Consider the following 18,120-nt stretch of genomic DNA (forward strand, 5'->3'; position numbering starts at 1 on the left):
GCAGGTACCAACCTGATGGACTCCCCGCTCGCCTCTGGCTCCCCGGGAATCAGCGCCTCTGTAGCAGCCACGTCCCCGCGCCGGTCCCCATCCTGTGTCCCCTCAGCAGCGCTGGCCTCCTCCAGCCCCATCTCCTGGCTGGCCGAGCGGCTCCCCAAGATGCCAGCCGTGTCCTTGCCCTCCACGCGGGCTCTGCGGTGCCGGCTGCGCCGCTGGCTCTGCCTCATCCTCGCCCTATCCTCCATGCTGCCTCCTGCCCCGTCCTGCTCTCCTGGCTCACAGTTCCCGTGGCAAGACTTCTGCTGCCACATGTCCCGCTTGGCCCGGGGTGATGTCCTCTCCTCCCCACCGCCGGGGTTGGCCCCTGGCAGCGGCTGCTCGGGTCCCTCACGCTCTGCCTTGCCCTGCTCCTCGGCGCATTTCTCCAGGGTGACTCCTTCCCCGGGTCTCTTCCTGCGGAAGATGCTGGCGTGGGGGTTGATGAGGGGCGGCTCGTCCTTGTTGATGCCCTCCTGGCTGGACATCTGCATGTGCCGGCGCAGCTGGCTGGTGCGCTGCTCCCACACCGACATGTGGTGCCTCCGCCGCCGCTCCCGCCTGCAACGGGGCACGGCCAGGGGTCACCATCCCGGCTGCCCTCAGCGTCCTCCCGCTGAAACACCCACCCTGGATCTCATCTGGGAACCCCAGGCACAAGGAAGCACCACCACAAGGGTTACAGGCTCAATGGTGTGCCATTGAGAATTAGATATTTTCTTGTAGTTAGAGGCTCAGTAGGAGTACGAAAACATAGGCTTGGATTATCGCTACTGCTGCCTCTAGGATAGTTAGTAAGAAGAAAACTAGTAATGTTAGGAGTGAATCTGCTGGTGTTTGTGGAGAACAGGGCTGTTGTGGCTGTAGAGATGAGTTGGATGAAAAGGTGGCCTGCTGTGAGGTTGGCTGTTAGGCATACACCCAGTGCTAATGGGCAAATAAGTAGACTTGTTGTCTCGATTAGGATTAGGGCAAGGATTAGTGGGGTGGGGGTGCCTTCTGGTAGGAGGTGGCCTAGTGAAGCAGAGGGTTGGTTTCACAGTCCTGTTAGGAGGGTGGTTAGTCATAGGGGGAAGGCTAGGGCCAAGTTTATAGATAGTTGGGTGGTTCATCAGTGTCCCTCTGGTGCTGGGAGTGTGCTTGTGTCCCTTCAGAAAGCATCAGGCTGATGGGTGACCAGCCCCAGCAGCCTCGCTGCTGCCCTGAAGCTTTCAGGCAGCAAGTCCAGCTTCTGGGAGCAGCCAGCATCCTGGTTTGCCCTATCCCACACAGGCAGAGACCACCTTCCCTTTGTGTGGACGCCTTAAATACGGGCCAAGCCCTCTTGCTGCACCCAGGGACCTCTCCTCGCCTCTCTCCCAGCACATCCCAGGTACAAAGCCAGACCTGAGGCTTGAGGAGCAGCGATTTTGAGGGGAAGGAGCTGCACTGGGCTTCTGGGCTACACCACTAAACTTCTGCAGCGTGGTAAAACAACATCCTGGAGAAGACAAGACGTGCCCTTCCCGACACCCCCGCGGCACAGGGAAAACACCCAGGAGCACAGACGGGCACGGGCACTGCTCACACCCCACTGCAAACCCACGGGCAGCGAGCCACGGGCGGGCACTGGCACCGCGGCACCACGCACGGGGATCCGCACACAGCGGGGAAAACGGGGCACACGGATACAGCACACACACACACACACAATGAATTCCCACTCCCGAGGGGAGCGGGGCGTGCCCCGGCCCCGCGGACGGACGCACAGACAGCACAGGAGGCACAGACGGACACGCGCCCCCGCCGCCCACATACAGGTGGCTGCTGCGTGGCTCCCACATCGACATGTGGTGTCTCCTCCGCCTGTCTCTTCTGCGGAGGAAAAACAAACGGGTTCAATCCCCTCCTTCCACTCGTGTGGGCAGCGCACAGAGCTGTCCCCCCTCCCTGGGCAGGGCTCCTCCTGGCCCTGGGCATCCCACGGGCACACTGGTCACGGGCGGGCACACTCCAGCTGGCACTCTGCTCCCTGGGAGCCTTCCCCACACCAGTGCAGGCTCCAGTCCTTCAGAACCTCTGAGACATCCTTGGATACTTAGCCTCTGTCTCAGACTGCTCCAAATTCACTTTTCCCAAGAAACATGGGAGCAATGCATCAAGCCGGCCCTGAGATGCTCAGAGCCACCACCATGAGCTGCTGCTGCCCTGGGAGCACAGAGGGGAACGTGAACTTCCCCAGCAAACACAAGGCACAAGGCCAGGCTGAGATGCCACAGAGCTGCTGTCACCTGAGCAGCCCCCACACAGAGCAAGTTAACAGGGCTGGCAGGGTGAGATTCCAGGCATTAACCTTTGCCTCAGCATAGAAAGGATTCAGATACACACAGCTCCAAGAACTCTGCCCTGAGAATATGCAATCATAGAAACACAGAACATCTTGAGCTCAAAGGGACCTACAAGGATCATTCAATCCAGCTCCCAGCCCTGCACAGGACAACCCCGAGAATGCCACTGTGTGCCTGAAAGCACTGCCCAAATGCTTCTTGAGCTCTGGCAGGCTCACTTCCCAACAGTTTGAAGGCATTCCCCTTGTCCTATCACTTGTCAAAAACCACCTTGTCAGAAATCCCTCTTCAGCCCTCTCAAGGTGCTCCAAGGTCTCCAGGCCTAACAACCTCATCCCTCCCAGCTCACGGGAGAGCCACTCCAGTCATGCCAGTGCTTATGGTCTCCATGGATCCCCATGCATGGGGAGGCCTCAGTGCCACGCTGGAGGCAGGGCTGGAGCTGCCAGCGCCCACATCATCCCCACAATGAGCTGCAGAGCCTCCAGACACACCCACGCAGCACGTCCAGCACCAATGCATGCCGGTGCATTGTTCAACGCGCGCAGTGCCCAGCTGGCAGCCCCGAGCCAGCTGCACCCAGCTGTGCAAACACAGAGCTCCCACACCATCCCTGCCCATGTGAGAACACCCATCCATGCCCACACTGCCAGCAGGAATGCCCGTGCCAGCCTGCATGCACCAGGCACCCACAGGGAAATGGAGCCACCAAAGGCAGGGCCTGGCTCTGAGCTCCCATCTGTGCCAGCTCTGCTCTGCCCTGGCCACCTCTGTGTTGTCCCTCCACAAGCTCAGCACCACCAAAAGCACACCAAACCTGAGGCTGACTACATCATCAAGCCTAACCCGTGGCATCTACTGACCCCAGTCCATCCTGGTGAGTGGGAGGAGCTGGAAAAAAGCCCCATGAATATCAATAGCTCCCTTTCAACGCCACCAGAACAACAAGGAAAGGTTGAAAAGATCTGTTTTCCCAACCAACTCTGTCTGGCAATGACTAGAGAGCTCTATTGGGGATGTGCAGTGTGGGCAAATCTTTTATTGCCCTAATATATTCCATCTCCCCCTCTTCCTCTCTCCTATCTGTCCATTCCTCAGCCTCTCCCGCTGCCTAAAGCTCTCTATTCCCTCACTTCATCCAACACATTCCCACTGGTATCCAGAAACAGAGCCAGCATAGACTCCACCACCTCTCCCCTAACCCCCCTAGTAGTTGTGCAGACAGATTTATTATGAACATCAGCCCCGATCCAGGGTAAAATCTGTGGCTGCTGGGGGGTCAGGCAGGCATTACAAGCACACCCCATTCCTGCTGCCCCTAAAACCAGCATCCCACCACTGCAAAACCAGGGAGGGGGCCATTCCAAAGGCTGCCTCTGACCCCCCCAGATCAGCCCTCTCCTGAAGATAGCAGTTTCTCTCCACAAATCTGCAAAGAGATTCTGCCTTGTACAAGCTTGGCTGGGTTTCAAAGCATAACAAAACCTAAAATTCCCTGGGAAGGGATTCTATAAAAAAAAAAAAAAAAAAAAAAAGAGGGGGAAAAAAAAAATAATCCCTTCAGCTGTACTGAAATGTACTGTTTTGGGAAACAAATCAAAACGCCTTGTTCCAATGTTGACTTTGAAAGTTTTATGTGATTTAGACCATATGACACCGCAAAATAAAGAGAAAAAAGGCAGCTAGGCAGCTAGGAAGGAAAAAACAGAGATTTCTCCTGCTGAAATGCAGAGACAAGGCTTCTTAACACCATGCTGGAGGTTTATGTGATTTGGGGCTTTTTTTTTTCGCACCCAAATCAAATTTTTGAACAATCAAACATGGTTTCACAAACCCGCTCCATCTTCCCTAACTGCATTGGCTCCCAAGGAAGGAGCCCGAGGGAGATTTGTGACACCACTGCTCCCTTCTCCCCCAGCCCTGGCTGCTCTCCTGCAGCTCTGCCATGAAGAAACACTCCCCAGGAACAAATATCATCCCTCCTCAAGAATAACTCGAGATACCTTCCTCCTCCCCCAGCCTCCTACCATCAGCCCCGAGTGCTTGAGCTCTATATTTGGGGCAGAAAGCCTCTTCTGGCATATTTTTGCCATGCCCAAGCACTGAGGCTGCAGCTTGGTGTAGAGGGTGGCAATTTCAAGAGCTCCCTGGAGAGCTGTCACCTCTCCAAAAGCACTGCTGCTCATGGGGAGCACACTCCTAGACCTCCATCCATCTTCAAGGAAGATGCCCAGAGAGGGACTCACCCCATGTGGGGACCCCTTTTTTCTTGTTGGCAGCAGCCCATAACCAGCCAGGCCAGGCTGTGCTGCAGCTCTGTGCCCTTCTGAGGCTGGCTGGGCTCAGGGGGAGTCACCAGGAGGGTGTTGGGGAGTCACTCACTCGATAGCAGGCATGTTTGGGGCAGACATGGGGCTGACTTCTTTGGCTTTCTGCAGGGCGTGCTTCTGGTTAAAGGCCTCCTCTTCCTCCTGCTCGTCCTGCAGAGAAAAGAGGGGCTTTGCTCAGTGGGATGTTGGGGTTCTGAGGGAACACTCAGCCACTGGGAGCAGTGAGGGATGTGCAGGGCAACCCTGGATGCCAAGGCTTGAGGGGTTGAGGGGGATCTGTACTTCTGATGCCTTGGGGCGGCTACCTAGAATAAAGGCTAGACAAGGTTAAGAGGATACAGTGGGTATTCATTAAAGGACAGTAGATACACCTTAAATAGGCACACTTTGGGCAGTCAAAAGCCTCCTGGAGGGGCTACACCTAAGATGGATGTATACCAAAATGGTCACAAGTTTCTCAAACAATTATAAATTTGGTCCATTTACATTTCAGGGGTTAATCCTCCAATGACAGCTTCAGGTAATGAAGTTATTTACCCTCAGTTTGCTCCCCCCCCATTTCACTTTTTGTTCATACTTTTTGGGGCCTGAGGTTGTGAGGCGTCCTTGGGTTTCAGGCCCAGAGGGATTGTTTTGTCTGAGCAAATTGTGAAGACAGCAGCTGACACTCTATGTGGAGTTTAGAGTTGTGCGGTAATGCAGTACAGGATTTGAAAAAAATATAAAATTTTAAGGCATCACTTCCAGAAACACTTTATTTCCCTTGTGCTGTGGGGATTCAGGTTCCCCACCACCCCAGATCTTCCCCAAGGCATCAGGGCTGCTCACAAAAGGGAACCCAGCCCACTCCAGGCATGAGCTGGGCTGAGCACGGTGGGACAACCCCAGAGAGCACAGACCAGCTCTGCCCTCCCTCCTTCAGAGCCACAGGGGCCAGACAGGCATCCCCCAAACCGGGTGGGAGATAAGGCATCCATGAATGACCCCGGCAGAGCCCGGATTGCTTTAATGAGTACGGCTGTGTCTCCCGAGCAAGGAATGTCATTAGGAGTCATTAGCGAGCATTCAGCCTTTTCAAAAACTCAGCGCTCTCTTAATTGATGCTGCTGATACCCGTGGGGCTCCCCTGGAGGTGCCATCCGCACCCTCCCACCGTGGGAGGACCCCTGCACACACCCTTCAGGCAAACCATGCCCCCTTTTTGGTCAGATTTACACCTGCATGGAAATCTCCAGCGAGCCCCAGGGACATAACAGCACCAGCTCCACAAAAATCTGGGCACCACAGAATCACTGGTTTGCTCCAAAGAGTGGCACTGACCATTGCAGCTCTCTCCTGCTCACCATTATCCAGATGGTGCCCCAACAATTTCGAGTTCCACAAATATTCCCCAGCATGGTCTTAAAAGCAGCTGAGCACCAGCCTAAATTGCATCCTAAATCACATCTGCTGCCCACATCTGTGGGCAAATGGGGAATAAATATTGGCACCACTGGAAAATGCTTCCCACTCCAGAGTGCTCGGGCAGATAACAGTCCCCACATCAGGTCCCACCCAACAGATGAGGATTATCTCCATCTGACTGATGGCAAATGGGACTGGGGAGTTTAAATAATGAAATAAAGCCATACTTGAAGTGTGGGTGTTTCTGCAAAGACCAGCAGGTTTAAGCATTCTCCCAAATCAAAGCCTAAATGGCTTTGCCCCCACTCTGTCCCCAGGAGAAGGAGCAGCAGGAACAAACCTTGGTGAGCTCCTGGGCGTTGGCCAGGTTGTCCACGGCGATGGCCAAGAAGACGTTCAGCAGAGTATCTGAGAGCAGCTAAGGATGCACAAGCCGTGTGTTAAGGACATGTGTATCTGCAGCTCCCAAGGAGCCCAGCCAGAGGCACAAACTCCTCACCCATCCCACAGCCCTCAGTGCCCCTCCCCACGGCTCCTTCTCTGCCCTTGGGGCACCCACAGGTGCGTGGTGGGTGTCCCTCCCCTGGGAGGGGAAGGACATGTCTATGAGGAACATTTGAAGGAACTGGGGATGTTTAGCCTGGAGAAGAGGCGGCTCAGAGGTGACCTTATTGCTCTCTGCACCTTCCTGAAGGGAGGTTGTGACAGGTGGGGTTGGTCTCTTCCACCAGGCAGCACTGACAGAACCAGAGGACACAGTCTCAAGCTACGTCAGGGAAGGTGTAGGTTGGATATTATGAAAAAGGTTTTCACCCAAAGAATAATAAAGTACTGGAATGCTCTTCCCAGGGAGGTGGTAGAATCACCATTCTCTGGATGTGTTTTAAAAAAGACTGGACATGGCACTTGGTGCTATAGTTTAGTTGAGGTGTTAGGGCATAGGTTGGACTCGGTGATTGGAAGAGGTCTCTTCCAACCTCATTATTCTGTGATTCTGGGATTCTGTGAAGGGGACGCCCCTGGGGAGGATGAGGAGGTGGGGTTGTCAGCACGGAAAGCCCAGCAGCCCGGTGGATACAGTTCCCAAACAAGGTGAGGACGATGAAGTAGATGGAGGACCACATCCCTGAACGCACTCCTCCCTGGGAGCGGATGCCGTTGTACATCACCTCGTTCCAGTCCTCGCCCGTCAGGATCTGCGGGGACACAGGGCAGCAGCTCTGTCACCTGCACAGCCCATCCCCTGCACATCTGTGCCAGCACATACAGGGACCCCCTGCAGTGGATAGCCCAGCTCTGCAGTGCCTGAGGGACATCCCACTGCGCACTGATGAGGATTCAAAGCCTCCTCAGAAGAGTTTTGAAACTCTTCACCTTCTGTAACAGAGTTCCCACCTCCTTCCATCTACTTTGTTGTGCAGAAGAAGGAGGAAGCAACAGCTGATAGAGAGGAATTTATTTGGTGTTAAGAGCCCCTCCCAGCCATGGGGGAGAAACCAGGTGGTGCCAAGTCCCTTTGCTTGGGTCTCCTGGCAGCCCAGCTCCTACCTGGAACACCGTCATGATGGCTGCAGGGAAGGTGTCAAAGTTGGCCGAGGGAGTCCCATCCATGAAATTAAACCTGCAAAGGGAACCAGGTGGGTGAAATGCCAAGGTCACCAAACCCCTGACTGCTGCTGTGCTACCAGTTGTCTTTAGCAGGACCTTTCCCCACTCTAAAAAAGGTCTCCTGAGCATTTGGTGCCAGAAGCCAGAAGGTCTCCTGGCTAGAAGAGCCCACACAGCCCAAAGGCAGCCCTTGAGCAGGGATTTTTGTGTGGGAGGACATGGAGGAGGAAGGTACAGTCTTGCTGGGCCCCTGTAGAGGGTGTCCTCACTTGGCTATAACACCAAGAAACCCCTGTTCCTCAGCCTTGAAATGACATACCTGCCTCCAAACAGCTGCATTCCCAGCAGGGCAAAGACTACAATGAAGAGGAAGAGGAGGAAGAGCAGACTGATAATAGATTTCATGGAGCTCATCAGCGAGACCACTAAATTCCTCAGGGATGCCCAGTACCTAGAAAACAGAGATATTGCTGCAGCACTGCCAGTGATGCTGGAGAGCAGGAGGGACTGGATCTGGGCTGCAGCCACAGTCTGAGACAGGGTAACAGGCACTGACGGTGAGTACGCACTTGGTTATTTTAAATATCCTCAGGAGACGAAGAGCTCGTAGGACACTGATCCCAAAAGAGGTTCCTGGTCTGAATATCGCCCAAACCACTTCGAAGATGCTTCCCACTGTGACCTGAGAAGCAGACACAGCCACAAGTCAAAGACTCAGGATGGGCTGCTTCAGGGAATTTTAACATCCCCAAAGATGAGGCGCCCACCACCCCGTCCAGGACCTGGTGTCTCAGGCTGTCCTGGCAGAAAGTGCTCCCTGACCACTGTGAGGGCCATCCCAATCTCCCCCTTGGAGTCTTGCATTGCAGAGCCCTGCCAAATATCTCCCCCCACATGCCCAGCATCCCTGGGGCCGCTCACCCCACAGTCGAAGCAGTTGAAGGAAGAATGGAAGTAAAGGCGTGGCCCCATCCCGTACATCTTCAAGGACATCTCCAGAAGGAAGAGCCCAAGAAACAGGAACTCTGCATAGTCTGGAAGACAAAACCCAAGCGTGCTGGAGGCACTGAGGTGTGTGGGAGCATGCTGCATGCACCCACCAGCTGAGCATTCAGCACACCACAGAGATGGAACAAGTCAAGGACCACGCTGCATCCCCAAACTCTCAGAGTTTGGGATGAGGGAATTTGGTCCGTGAGGAGCTAAACCTCTGTATGTAACAGAGCATCAGGCCCATGAGTTAATCATTCAGGGAAGAGGCACCAGTGTCCCAGGGGATTGACAGGACCAGACATGGCCAGCACGGAGCAGTGCAGCTCTTTGGCATTAAACCTAAAAAGGCATCAACCACAGGACACTGGAGGGGAATATTATCAACCTGGATTAAAATCATTGCATGGCTGGAATTTGGCCAGGGAAACAGAGCCAAACAGCCCAGAGCCAGTGAAAAGCCTTTCCAGCTATTTCATGAACATTTAGCAGGCAAGAGTCTGGCTCTTCACCTTTCCCAGAAGATGCTTCTCACCATGACCAGCTGCCACACCACACTGCAGCATGCTGGAAGCCTGGCAGGCCTGAGCCTACTGCTGCAGATTTGGGTAGAGCTGGGGCTCGACAGGGACATTTTCAAGGTGAGGAAGAATAACACATCTGAGAAAGCAGCACTGTCCCCACTGCAGCAGCTCAGGAGGGACACATGTGGGGCTAACCATGCTGCTCTGCAGTAGCCCACACTGCAGTGTCCTTTAAGGACACTACACCATAAAGATGTAGTGTCCCTAAAGATGCAGTGCTTCTGAGACCTGACCTTGTGCTCTGACTGTGCTGGGCTCAGGGAGGCTCCATAACTGGGAATCTCCAAGCCTGGGATTCCCTCACCATGCTCTGCACAAGGATTTCAACCAGGGTATTCTGCCACGACCAGTCCCATCCCTGCAAATTTACACCTTTCCAGCAATGGCTTGTGCACATTCCAAGGTGGTTCTCCAGCAAACTTTCCAGCACCACTGCTCACAATTTTGGGATAAACTCCACAGAGACTGGCAGTGTTTCTCTCTCATGACGTCAGACCTGAAGGACACAGAGGCAGCACAACTCCTCCGTGTTTGCTCACAAGGCTGAGACATCCCTCAGTGGCCATGGAGCCAAGGGCAAAGCTGAATTAAACACCTCTACATGGTCTTTGTTATCAACAATGGATGGAGCTGGGGTTATTCCCCACCCAGCTCCACACCAGCACAACTGTGGCTACGAAACGCAAGTAATAAATGACGCGATTATGAAAGTTTCTTTTTAGGTGAACAGAGAGGGGGGAATTGTGGGAATCCACAAAATTAGAGGGTTTTGGGAAAGCTGCAAAAGGCAAGCCCCAGAGGCAGTAGAACTGTGATTAGAGCTAAGCAGCAGCCATGAGATAGGTCAGCAGAAAAATTATTTAAGAAGTGAAAAAGCAAGGACAAATAGAACAACGGTCTGTGTATTAATGCTTGTCTAGAATAACTCTCTAAGCTACAGAAAAGTTTATCTAGCAAGATATTAGGAAGTTTGAAGCTTAATAATAGAGCTCTGTGCATTGTGTTTTAAGGCTCACAAGCAGGTATTGTATTCGAAATAAGCAAGCATTGTACAACCAAAAGTACATGTGCTTACAGTGGCTGGATAGAACTACTGTCAATGTGCTTTTGCTTTGTGGGATTGGTCAGAAAACTTATAAAGTAAGTTGTAACATTAAGTTCTTTGTCTGCTGCCTGAGATGTGAGCTGGTGGCATCTTCCCATTGTCATAACCACGGAATGAGACTGATGCTGGAAAATCAAACAGCTCAAGGCACGTTCCCAGCAGTCCTGTCCCACTTGTGATTTGTAAAGAGCCCCCAGCCGGCAACAGGTGTGCTGCAATGCTCTCCCACCCACACCAAGGCCAGGCACTCACAGAGGAAGTGGGTGAGCCAGGCTGGCTGGTTGTGATGGACGATGGCCACGCAGGCAGTGTTGAGAGCCACCAGGCTCAGGACGATCCAGTAGAAGACCTGGGATTTGACCATGTGGCGCACGGAGATGCGCAGCAGCCGCTCCTTGTGCCGCAAGTAGGAGGCACCGTCCACCCTGGCACCTTTGAGGCCAGAGTTACTCGAGGGGTTGCCTAAAGGGAAAAAGAAGGGGAACAAGGAGTTGGATGCTCCAGCCTCTCCTGAGATATGAGACAGGACATTGCTCTTATGGGGCGCAACGCATCCAGAGAATTTTTATGTGGCTGCAGGAGGTTCACTGCTAAACTAGCAGAGATGTCTGGTTTGTGACACTCTCCACGGGATGGGTGGGGCTCTGGGAGCCCAACCAGCTGGCAGAGGTTTGGGGGGAGCAAGATGCAGACTGCACTGACCCAAGGTTGGATTGAGACGTCTCCTCTGCGCCAGCCTCCGCTCGCCCACAGAGGCGATGTCGACACAGTGCTCGTCACCCGACATGGCATCCGTGCGGTTCCGCTTGATGGTGGCTCTCCTGAGCACTGGCAAGGCAAGAGGAACAGCTGTTGGAGTCTCAGTGGCCCAACTCTGACCATAGCCAGCCCGTTGGATCAGGACCTGGTGGTAAGAACTCAGGTCTGGTAACAGGACAAAGAGACCCAGGTGATGCTACTCCAGAGCTGTCCCTTGTGTGGGATCGGACACAGCATCCATGCTGTCTCAGGAGTTAGGGGGCCAATCCACCTCCCCTCACCCCTCTCTTGGGCTGCAGACCCCACTGGGGCCTCCCCATCACAGCTGGAGGGTCTGAGCCTCCAGCTCCAGGCAGGCAGAAGGAAGGGCAGGCAGATTTTAAGGGCATTGCTGGTCTTACCATCTAAGGCTGAGGTCCCCGAATTTTTGTTCTCTTCAGCCAGCATGACTTCCTCTACGCAAAACACACAGTTCAGCATCAGGAGACAAGGCACTGTCACACGTCACTGCCTGCTACTTAAGAACTTCCCCCAGCCCAGAGGCTGGCTCTGCAAACTCTTACCAAGTATTGGTTAAGGGTCCAAAAGCAAATTCTGGAGGGTGACAAGTGTCAGCTATCAAATATTGCATCAGAAAAGAGAATTACTTGTGATCAGCCCTTCTCCCTACACTGTCATTAAGCTCATGAAAGAAGTTGAAATCTCTAAGCAGGTCAGGGGCTCAATCAACCCAGCCCAGGGCTAAAACTGACGTCTGGTGCTCAGGACTCATTTGAAGACACCCATCTTTTACAAGTCTGAACACTGGATGAAAGTGTAAATCCTCCCTTCCCAGAGCTGAATGCACTGGCCTCATTCCTAGGAGGAGCAAGCAAGGACATGGGCTGTGGCAGTTTGGGAACCAACACCCACGGGCTGTCATGCCTGGTGTCAGGAGGAAGCCTGGAACTTCCACCACCCCCAGCCCAGGTCCAGGAGCCCTGAGGTAGGAACCAGTAAGTTCATCCCCTCCAGATGGCTCCAGGAGGAGATTTAACTGGAAAACCCTTCTCCCTGCTGACTGCTCTTCTTTCCCACTGCCCACCACTGCAGGGGACTCCAGCAAACGCTGGGAGAGACGAAACCATGGCACAGCACAGCTGACACCCTGTTGCTCACAGCCTCCCTGCAGATGCAGTGTGTTTGTGTACAGAATGTGACAATTTCATGCCACAGAGCACGAGGACTCACCGGAGGCTGGTGATGTCCCTGCCTGCAGCCTGGCGGGACCAACCTCACCCATACACTCAACATCACCTTGGGCACCTTGGACACTTCAGAACTCAGGGATTCCTTTGTATCCCCACCACCCCACATGAGCAGCAGTCTGCTGTCCCCCCAGATGTCCCCTGGGCACCGTCCTTTACCCGCTTTGTCTATCCATGCCCGGTAGCCGTTGAGCTCCCGCTCGATCTGCTGCTGCCGCCGCAGCTTCATGAAGGCTCGGCGGTTCTCCACGCGCTCTCTCTCTTTGGCAAACTCCCTGGGGAAGGGCAGAAGGGAGGGCTGAGAGCAGGCCCGAGGGGCAGCAGGATGCCCAGGGGGCCGGGGAGCCACGGCACAGGAAGCAGGGACCAAGGTGGGTGTTGGGGATGTGCATGGGTACCCCCAGCCAAAGCATGGCCAGAGGAAGGGTGAAGGATCAGGGAGGAGAAAAGCAGCACTGGGTGGATGTGAGTAAACTCCCTGCTTGGTTGCTCAGTCCTGCACGCTCCAGCTGGGAGCTGATGCCACTCAGGGAGGATGATCCCAGTGCCACCCAACTCCAGTGCCAGCTCAGCTTCTGTGTGTCCCTTCAGGGAATAAAATCTGGGCACTGTGAGTGAGGAGGCACTGAGGGGATGGAGGAGGGAAGGTCCTGTCTTGCTTTCACCTCCTTCTCTGAATCCTTTTCCTTTCCAGCCTCTCCTTGGAGTATTCTCCCAGGACTTGAGACATGGCTATCCTCCTCTGGATGCCAGGGTCTCACAAGAGCTGTCCAGGTGTGATGACCAGCACAGACTCCCTGCACCTACAGAACTCTATCCCATGCCCTCAGCCCCTTCCTGGTCCCAGGATGCTCAGAGGGAAGCGTGATTACAGAGAGCAAATGGCACTGTTCTCTCTGTGAGAGGAACATCTCTCTCCCCAGAGACCAGCAGCAATCTCAGGCCTCAGAAAAACAAAAACTATTCCAAAGAACGGAAAGAGCTGCTCTGTCTGCTGCAGAGAGTGTTCAAGTGCATTACCCCAGCTGAGCTATTACACCCTGATGCTGTGTGGGCTTCTGCATGTGTGTGTGTGTGAGTGTGTTTGTGTGGAAAGCCCGGAATGTTCCCTGCATCTCTTGTTTAAGATCCCCAGACAATCCAAGCGCTTTTCATTCCACCCCAGGAAGGTGCAGTTTCCTGCCGCTCCGGCATTAAGTGACAAATGACTCCCCCTCCAGCACTGCCTTTCACACTGAAATGAGACTTTCTTCCTGGGGCAGGGAAGCGGGGCGGGGAAACAAAAGGCAAGGGAGAGAAAAATCAGCCTAAGTGAAGGGAAGGAGGGTGGGAGGAGATGGGGATGAGGACCTCCTCAGCCAAGAGCGAAATGCACTTGCGGTTTTGGGTATGCCATGCCTCCTTGCTCTAGCTGGAGGAAAGGCAGGAGCATTCTGGCTGTGCAATCACCCCTCACCACCCTTTGTTTGCAAATTTGGGATGTCAAGGAATGAGAAAATGCTGTTTGGAGCCAGAGTCAATGGGGAACTTTCCTGTCCTCTGGTCCTCCCAGCTCTGCCCCACGGGCCATAATTCCACGGCAGCCTTGGCAGCACTTTTCCCAGACCCCATAGATACCAAATCCTAGAGTGATTTGGGTTTGAAGGGGCCCTAAAGACCATCACATTCCTTGCCATGGACAGGGACACCCTCCACTACCCCAGGCTGCTGAGAGTCCCATCCAACCTGGCCTTGAACATTCCAAGGATGGGGAAACCACAACTTTTCTGGGCACCCTGTGCCAGAGCTCCACCATCCTCACAGGCAGAAATTTGTCCCCAATATCTAATCCAACCCTGCTCTCTGGCACTGGGTAGCCATTCCCCCTTGTGTTATAACTACATGGCCTTGTCCAAAGTCCCTCTCCAGCTCTCCTGAAGCCTCTTTAGGTCCTGGAAGGAGCTCTAAGGTCTCCCCAGAGCTTTCTCCATTCCAGACTGAACAACCCCAGTGTCACAGACATCTTTATGAAAAATCCTTTCCTTAGGAGTTTTCCTCCTGAGAAGTTGAGAGGCCTCAGGAACAAAATGTAAACAATGGTTATCTGCTGCTGTGGAATGCAACAGGTGCATCTATCTGTGATTGGTCCATGTTGGATGTTTCTAATTAATGGCCAATCACAGTCAGCTGGCTCGGATAGAGAGTCCGACAGAGCCTTTGTTATTCATTCCTTCTGATTCTATTCTTAGCTGGCCTTCTGATGAAGTCCTTTCTTCTATTCTTTTAGTATAGTTTTAATGTAATATATATCATAAAATAATAAATCAAGCCTTCTGAAATATGGAGTCAGATCCTTGTCTCTTCCCTCATCTTCAGACCCCTGTGAACACCGTCACACCCTAGCTCTCTCAGCTTGTGTGCACCTGGGAGAACTTGGGAAGCTCCTCCTGACGTGTATCAGCTGGGAACCTGGCCACTCTCTGCTGCCTCCTGCTTGCCCATCCCTCTGTCCTCCAGCTCCTTGTGCTGCGTGGCAAGAGAAACCAGCATCGTGTGCCCCCAGTGGAAGCCACCCAGAAGGACCAGCTGAGCCTCAGGCCACCTCTTCCTGCAGAGGGGAATGGGGGCATTGGAAAAGGTGCTCATCAAGCAGCACTCTCCCCCTTTTCCTGAGGCAGCCCTTTTGCTCATGGAGCACTAATTTACTGGAGGCTGGTGCCACACACACTCAGGGACAGGGTTCATGCAGCTGTGGCAGCATCTCTGAGGGAGCCACTTCCCACTCACTTGATCCCTAATGGAGCTTAATTGCTTTTGTCCATTAGAAGGAGGAAAAGGTGGCAGAAAGGGGAGGGGGGGAGAATAAAAAAAAAGTTAATCTCGAGTTAATGAATTATTACATTTCAAGAGACACGTTCCCAAGCAGGGCAGCAGCGGGGGCTGGTGACATCTGAGAGTGGGTAGGCGATGCTGACAGATCAAGGATTGCTCAGAGCCAATTTGCAGCAGCAAACGGGTAGAGATAATACTGTGTGTGAGTGAGAACAGGACCAGCCACGGTGACTGACAACGCTTGGGAAGGCTCCAAGTCACAGGCAGGGCAGCCTAGCATCGCCCAGAGAGCGGGTGCCGTCTCCCATTGAAGGGTCTGCTCCTGCTCTCTTGGGGTTACATCACCAGGGATGGCCAAATTCTGCCCTGAAAAGAGCCCTGGGTGGTGTTTCCCCATAGGGTCCCTCCCTAAGGACTGGAAAACTCAAGTCTGGTTTTAAGGGGAGAAACACTCATGGAAGCATCTGGCATAAAAATGGGTCCCCTCTTGAAAAAAAACAAAAACAAAACACAAGAAAATAGGAAAAACCCAAACAACCAATTACAAGAAAACCAAGAACCAAAAACAAGTTAAGAGAAAAGACTACCACAGCCACTGCAATCCATTTTTTTTCTACATTTTAGACCATCTTTGCGTTCAAAGCAGGCAAGTAGTGCTGATCACATCAATGTTGTGGCCTCCATGCTTTGAAACAACAAACCATCTATCTTCAAAGCCATCAATTCATCACCTCTTGCCTCTATTATAAAGATGATTTCCAGCAAACCAGTTATCAAATCGGCCTTAAAACAGCTTGAGGCAGCAAAAAGGACAGGATGGAAATCAGGGAAATACCGGATTACACACTGAGGGTGAGGCAGCAGCACCACTCTGCTATGAATAAAACCCCAAACATAATGGGATGCATAACAAGAGAGACCATCTGTAAGACATCAGGTAACACCACTGCTCTCCTCAGGTCTTGGCTCATGGCTCCACTTCAGGTTTGAGCACCACAATCTGAGGAAAAACAGCCTCTGAGCCTCCAGGAGGGTGTCAGAGGTGGTTATGGGACAGAAGTGACAACAGACGGTGTGGCAAACACAGCTGAGGCAGTTGCAAATGGGGGGGATCAGATGGTATTTACCCAGGAGGTGTACAGGAGCTGAAGTGAGAGTGTTGAACTGACGGAGCAGCCTGTAACCTGAGTTTAAACACACAGTGACAGCAGCACTGCCACTGCAGACTGGGATTATTGCACTGAACCCACACCAGAGGCAGCAGCAGGGTGTCCAAAAGGCACCAAAACCTCTGCAGGGCTTGGGTGCCTGCTTTGAAGGAGACCACAGGTTTTTCAGTGAGGGTAATTGCTTGGTTTAAGTTCACTTGAAGTGCCAGAGAAGATTCAAGGCCAGGCTGGGTGGAGCTCTGAGCAAGTGGTCTGGTTGAAGATGTCCCTTCTCATGGCAGGGGGTTGGAGCATGTCACAGACATCTTTTATGAAAAATCCTTTCCTTATGATTTTTCCTCCTGAGAAGCTGACAGGCCTCAGGAACAAAATCTAAACATTGATTATCTGCTGCTGTGGAATGCAACAGGTGCATCTGTGATTGGTCTCATAGAGTTGTTTCTAATTAATGGCCAATCACAGTCAGCTGGCTTGGACAGAGAGAGTCTGAGCCACAAACCTTTGTTATCATTCTTTTCTATTCTGTTCTTAGCTAGCCTTCTGATGAAATCCTTTCTTCTATTCTTTTAGTATAGTTTAAATATAATACATATCATAAATAAATCAAGCCTTCTGAAACATGGAGTCAGATCCTCATCTCTTCCCTCATCCTCAAACCCCCGTGAACACGGTCATAGGACCAGATGGCCTTTAAAGGCCCCTTCCAAGCCAAACCTTTCTGTGATTCCTTAACAAAGCTGTGCCATCTCAATAAAGCCTTGCTCTGAACTTGAAGGAGAAGGGGCACAAAAAGAAAGGCAACCAGCGGCAGCCCATTTCTTGTACTGCCTGTCCATCAGCTCTGATCGGCCCCGTGCAGTGGGGCAGGAGCTCTGTGTCACCAGGGTGTGACAGAGCTGCTGAGCAGAGCACATTTACAGAGCACTGGCACTCACACGAGCTGGGGAGGGGAAAGCTGACAAGCTGTTGGTGACATGGAAGGGTAAAACGGGAAGGAGCTGGGAGATGCCAGCCCTGAAGTGACCCATCACATCACTGTCCCTTTGAAGAAGGGGCAGATGCTGATACCTTCTACCTTGTGGAAAACTTGTGGTTGTCCACCTGGATTTCTCCAAGGCCAAGTGTGCTGATACCAAACTGAGTGTGGAAGTGGAGAGTTCAGAAGGGAGACCAATCCTGCAGGAAGACCTGATCAGGCTGGAAGGGTGGGCTAATGAGAATCTCATGAAGAGAAGCTGTGGCTGCCCCATCCCTGGAAGTGTTCAAGGCTGGATGGAGCTTGGAACAACCTGGTCTAGGGAAAGTGTCCTTCTCCATGGCAGGAGAATTGGAACGAGATGATCTTTACTAGGTCCTTTCCAACCCAGGCCATTCTCTGATTCAAATGTAAGGTCTTGGACATGGGAAAACAAAATCCAGGAGGGCAGCACAGGCTGGGATGTACCCAGCTGGGGAGCAGCTCTGTGGAAAGGGACCTGCAGGGCCCAGGGATGAGCTCAGTATGAGTGAGCAGTGTGCTGCTGCAGCAAAGAAAGCCAGCAGGGTTCTGGGCTGCATCAACCACGGCAGAGAAGAGAGCCACAAACATTCTAGCTGTAAACTCAATTTCATCATTTTTCCAAGGATAACACCGCTGAGGTTTGCATTGCTGTCCCACTGCCCAGAGAACTCTGCAATGCTGCACCAAAGGCAGCAATAGCACGCTCAGCCCACGCTGCAAAGAAGCTGCAGAAGGGTGGCAGAGGGTCTG

At 52.9% G+C, this 18,120-nt stretch overlaps 1 protein-coding gene across 3 annotated transcripts in view; it reads right to left on the reverse strand.

The window, feature by feature from the left end:
• The window catches only part of CACNA1E (calcium voltage-gated channel subunit alpha1 E), a 133,206-nt gene that overhangs the window by 38,676 nt on the left and 76,410 nt on the right, over nucleotides 1-18,120 (reverse strand). For 2 of the 3 annotated variants that reach the window (XM_063165366.1, XM_063165365.1), the window contains exons 10-21: nucleotides 12,550-12,665; nucleotides 11,545-11,598; nucleotides 11,087-11,212; nucleotides 10,637-10,846; nucleotides 8,627-8,739; nucleotides 8,275-8,387; nucleotides 8,025-8,156; nucleotides 7,646-7,718; nucleotides 7,176-7,293; nucleotides 6,438-6,505; nucleotides 4,746-4,843; nucleotides 13-597 (exon numbers count right to left, since the gene is read on the reverse strand). In XM_063165366.1, the coding sequence (XP_063021436.1) occupies nucleotides 13-597; nucleotides 4,746-4,843; nucleotides 6,438-6,505; nucleotides 7,176-7,293; nucleotides 7,646-7,718; nucleotides 8,025-8,156; nucleotides 8,275-8,387; nucleotides 8,627-8,739; nucleotides 10,637-10,846; nucleotides 11,087-11,212; nucleotides 11,545-11,598; nucleotides 12,550-12,665 (1,806 nt within the window). Of the gene's footprint in view, nucleotides 1-12; nucleotides 598-1,833; nucleotides 1,891-4,745; nucleotides 4,844-6,437; nucleotides 6,506-7,175; nucleotides 7,294-7,645; nucleotides 7,719-8,024; nucleotides 8,157-8,274; nucleotides 8,388-8,626; nucleotides 8,740-10,636; nucleotides 10,847-11,086; nucleotides 11,213-11,544; nucleotides 11,599-12,549; nucleotides 12,666-18,120 lie in introns of all 3 variants that reach the window. The other variant, XM_063165364.1, reaches the window with a different exon arrangement.

Source organism: Melospiza melodia, chromosome 11 (assembly GCF_035770615.1).
Source record: "Melospiza melodia melodia isolate bMelMel2 chromosome 11, bMelMel2.pri, whole genome shotgun sequence".
Lineage (NCBI taxonomy): Eukaryota > Metazoa > Chordata > Aves > Passeriformes > Passerellidae > Melospiza > Melospiza melodia.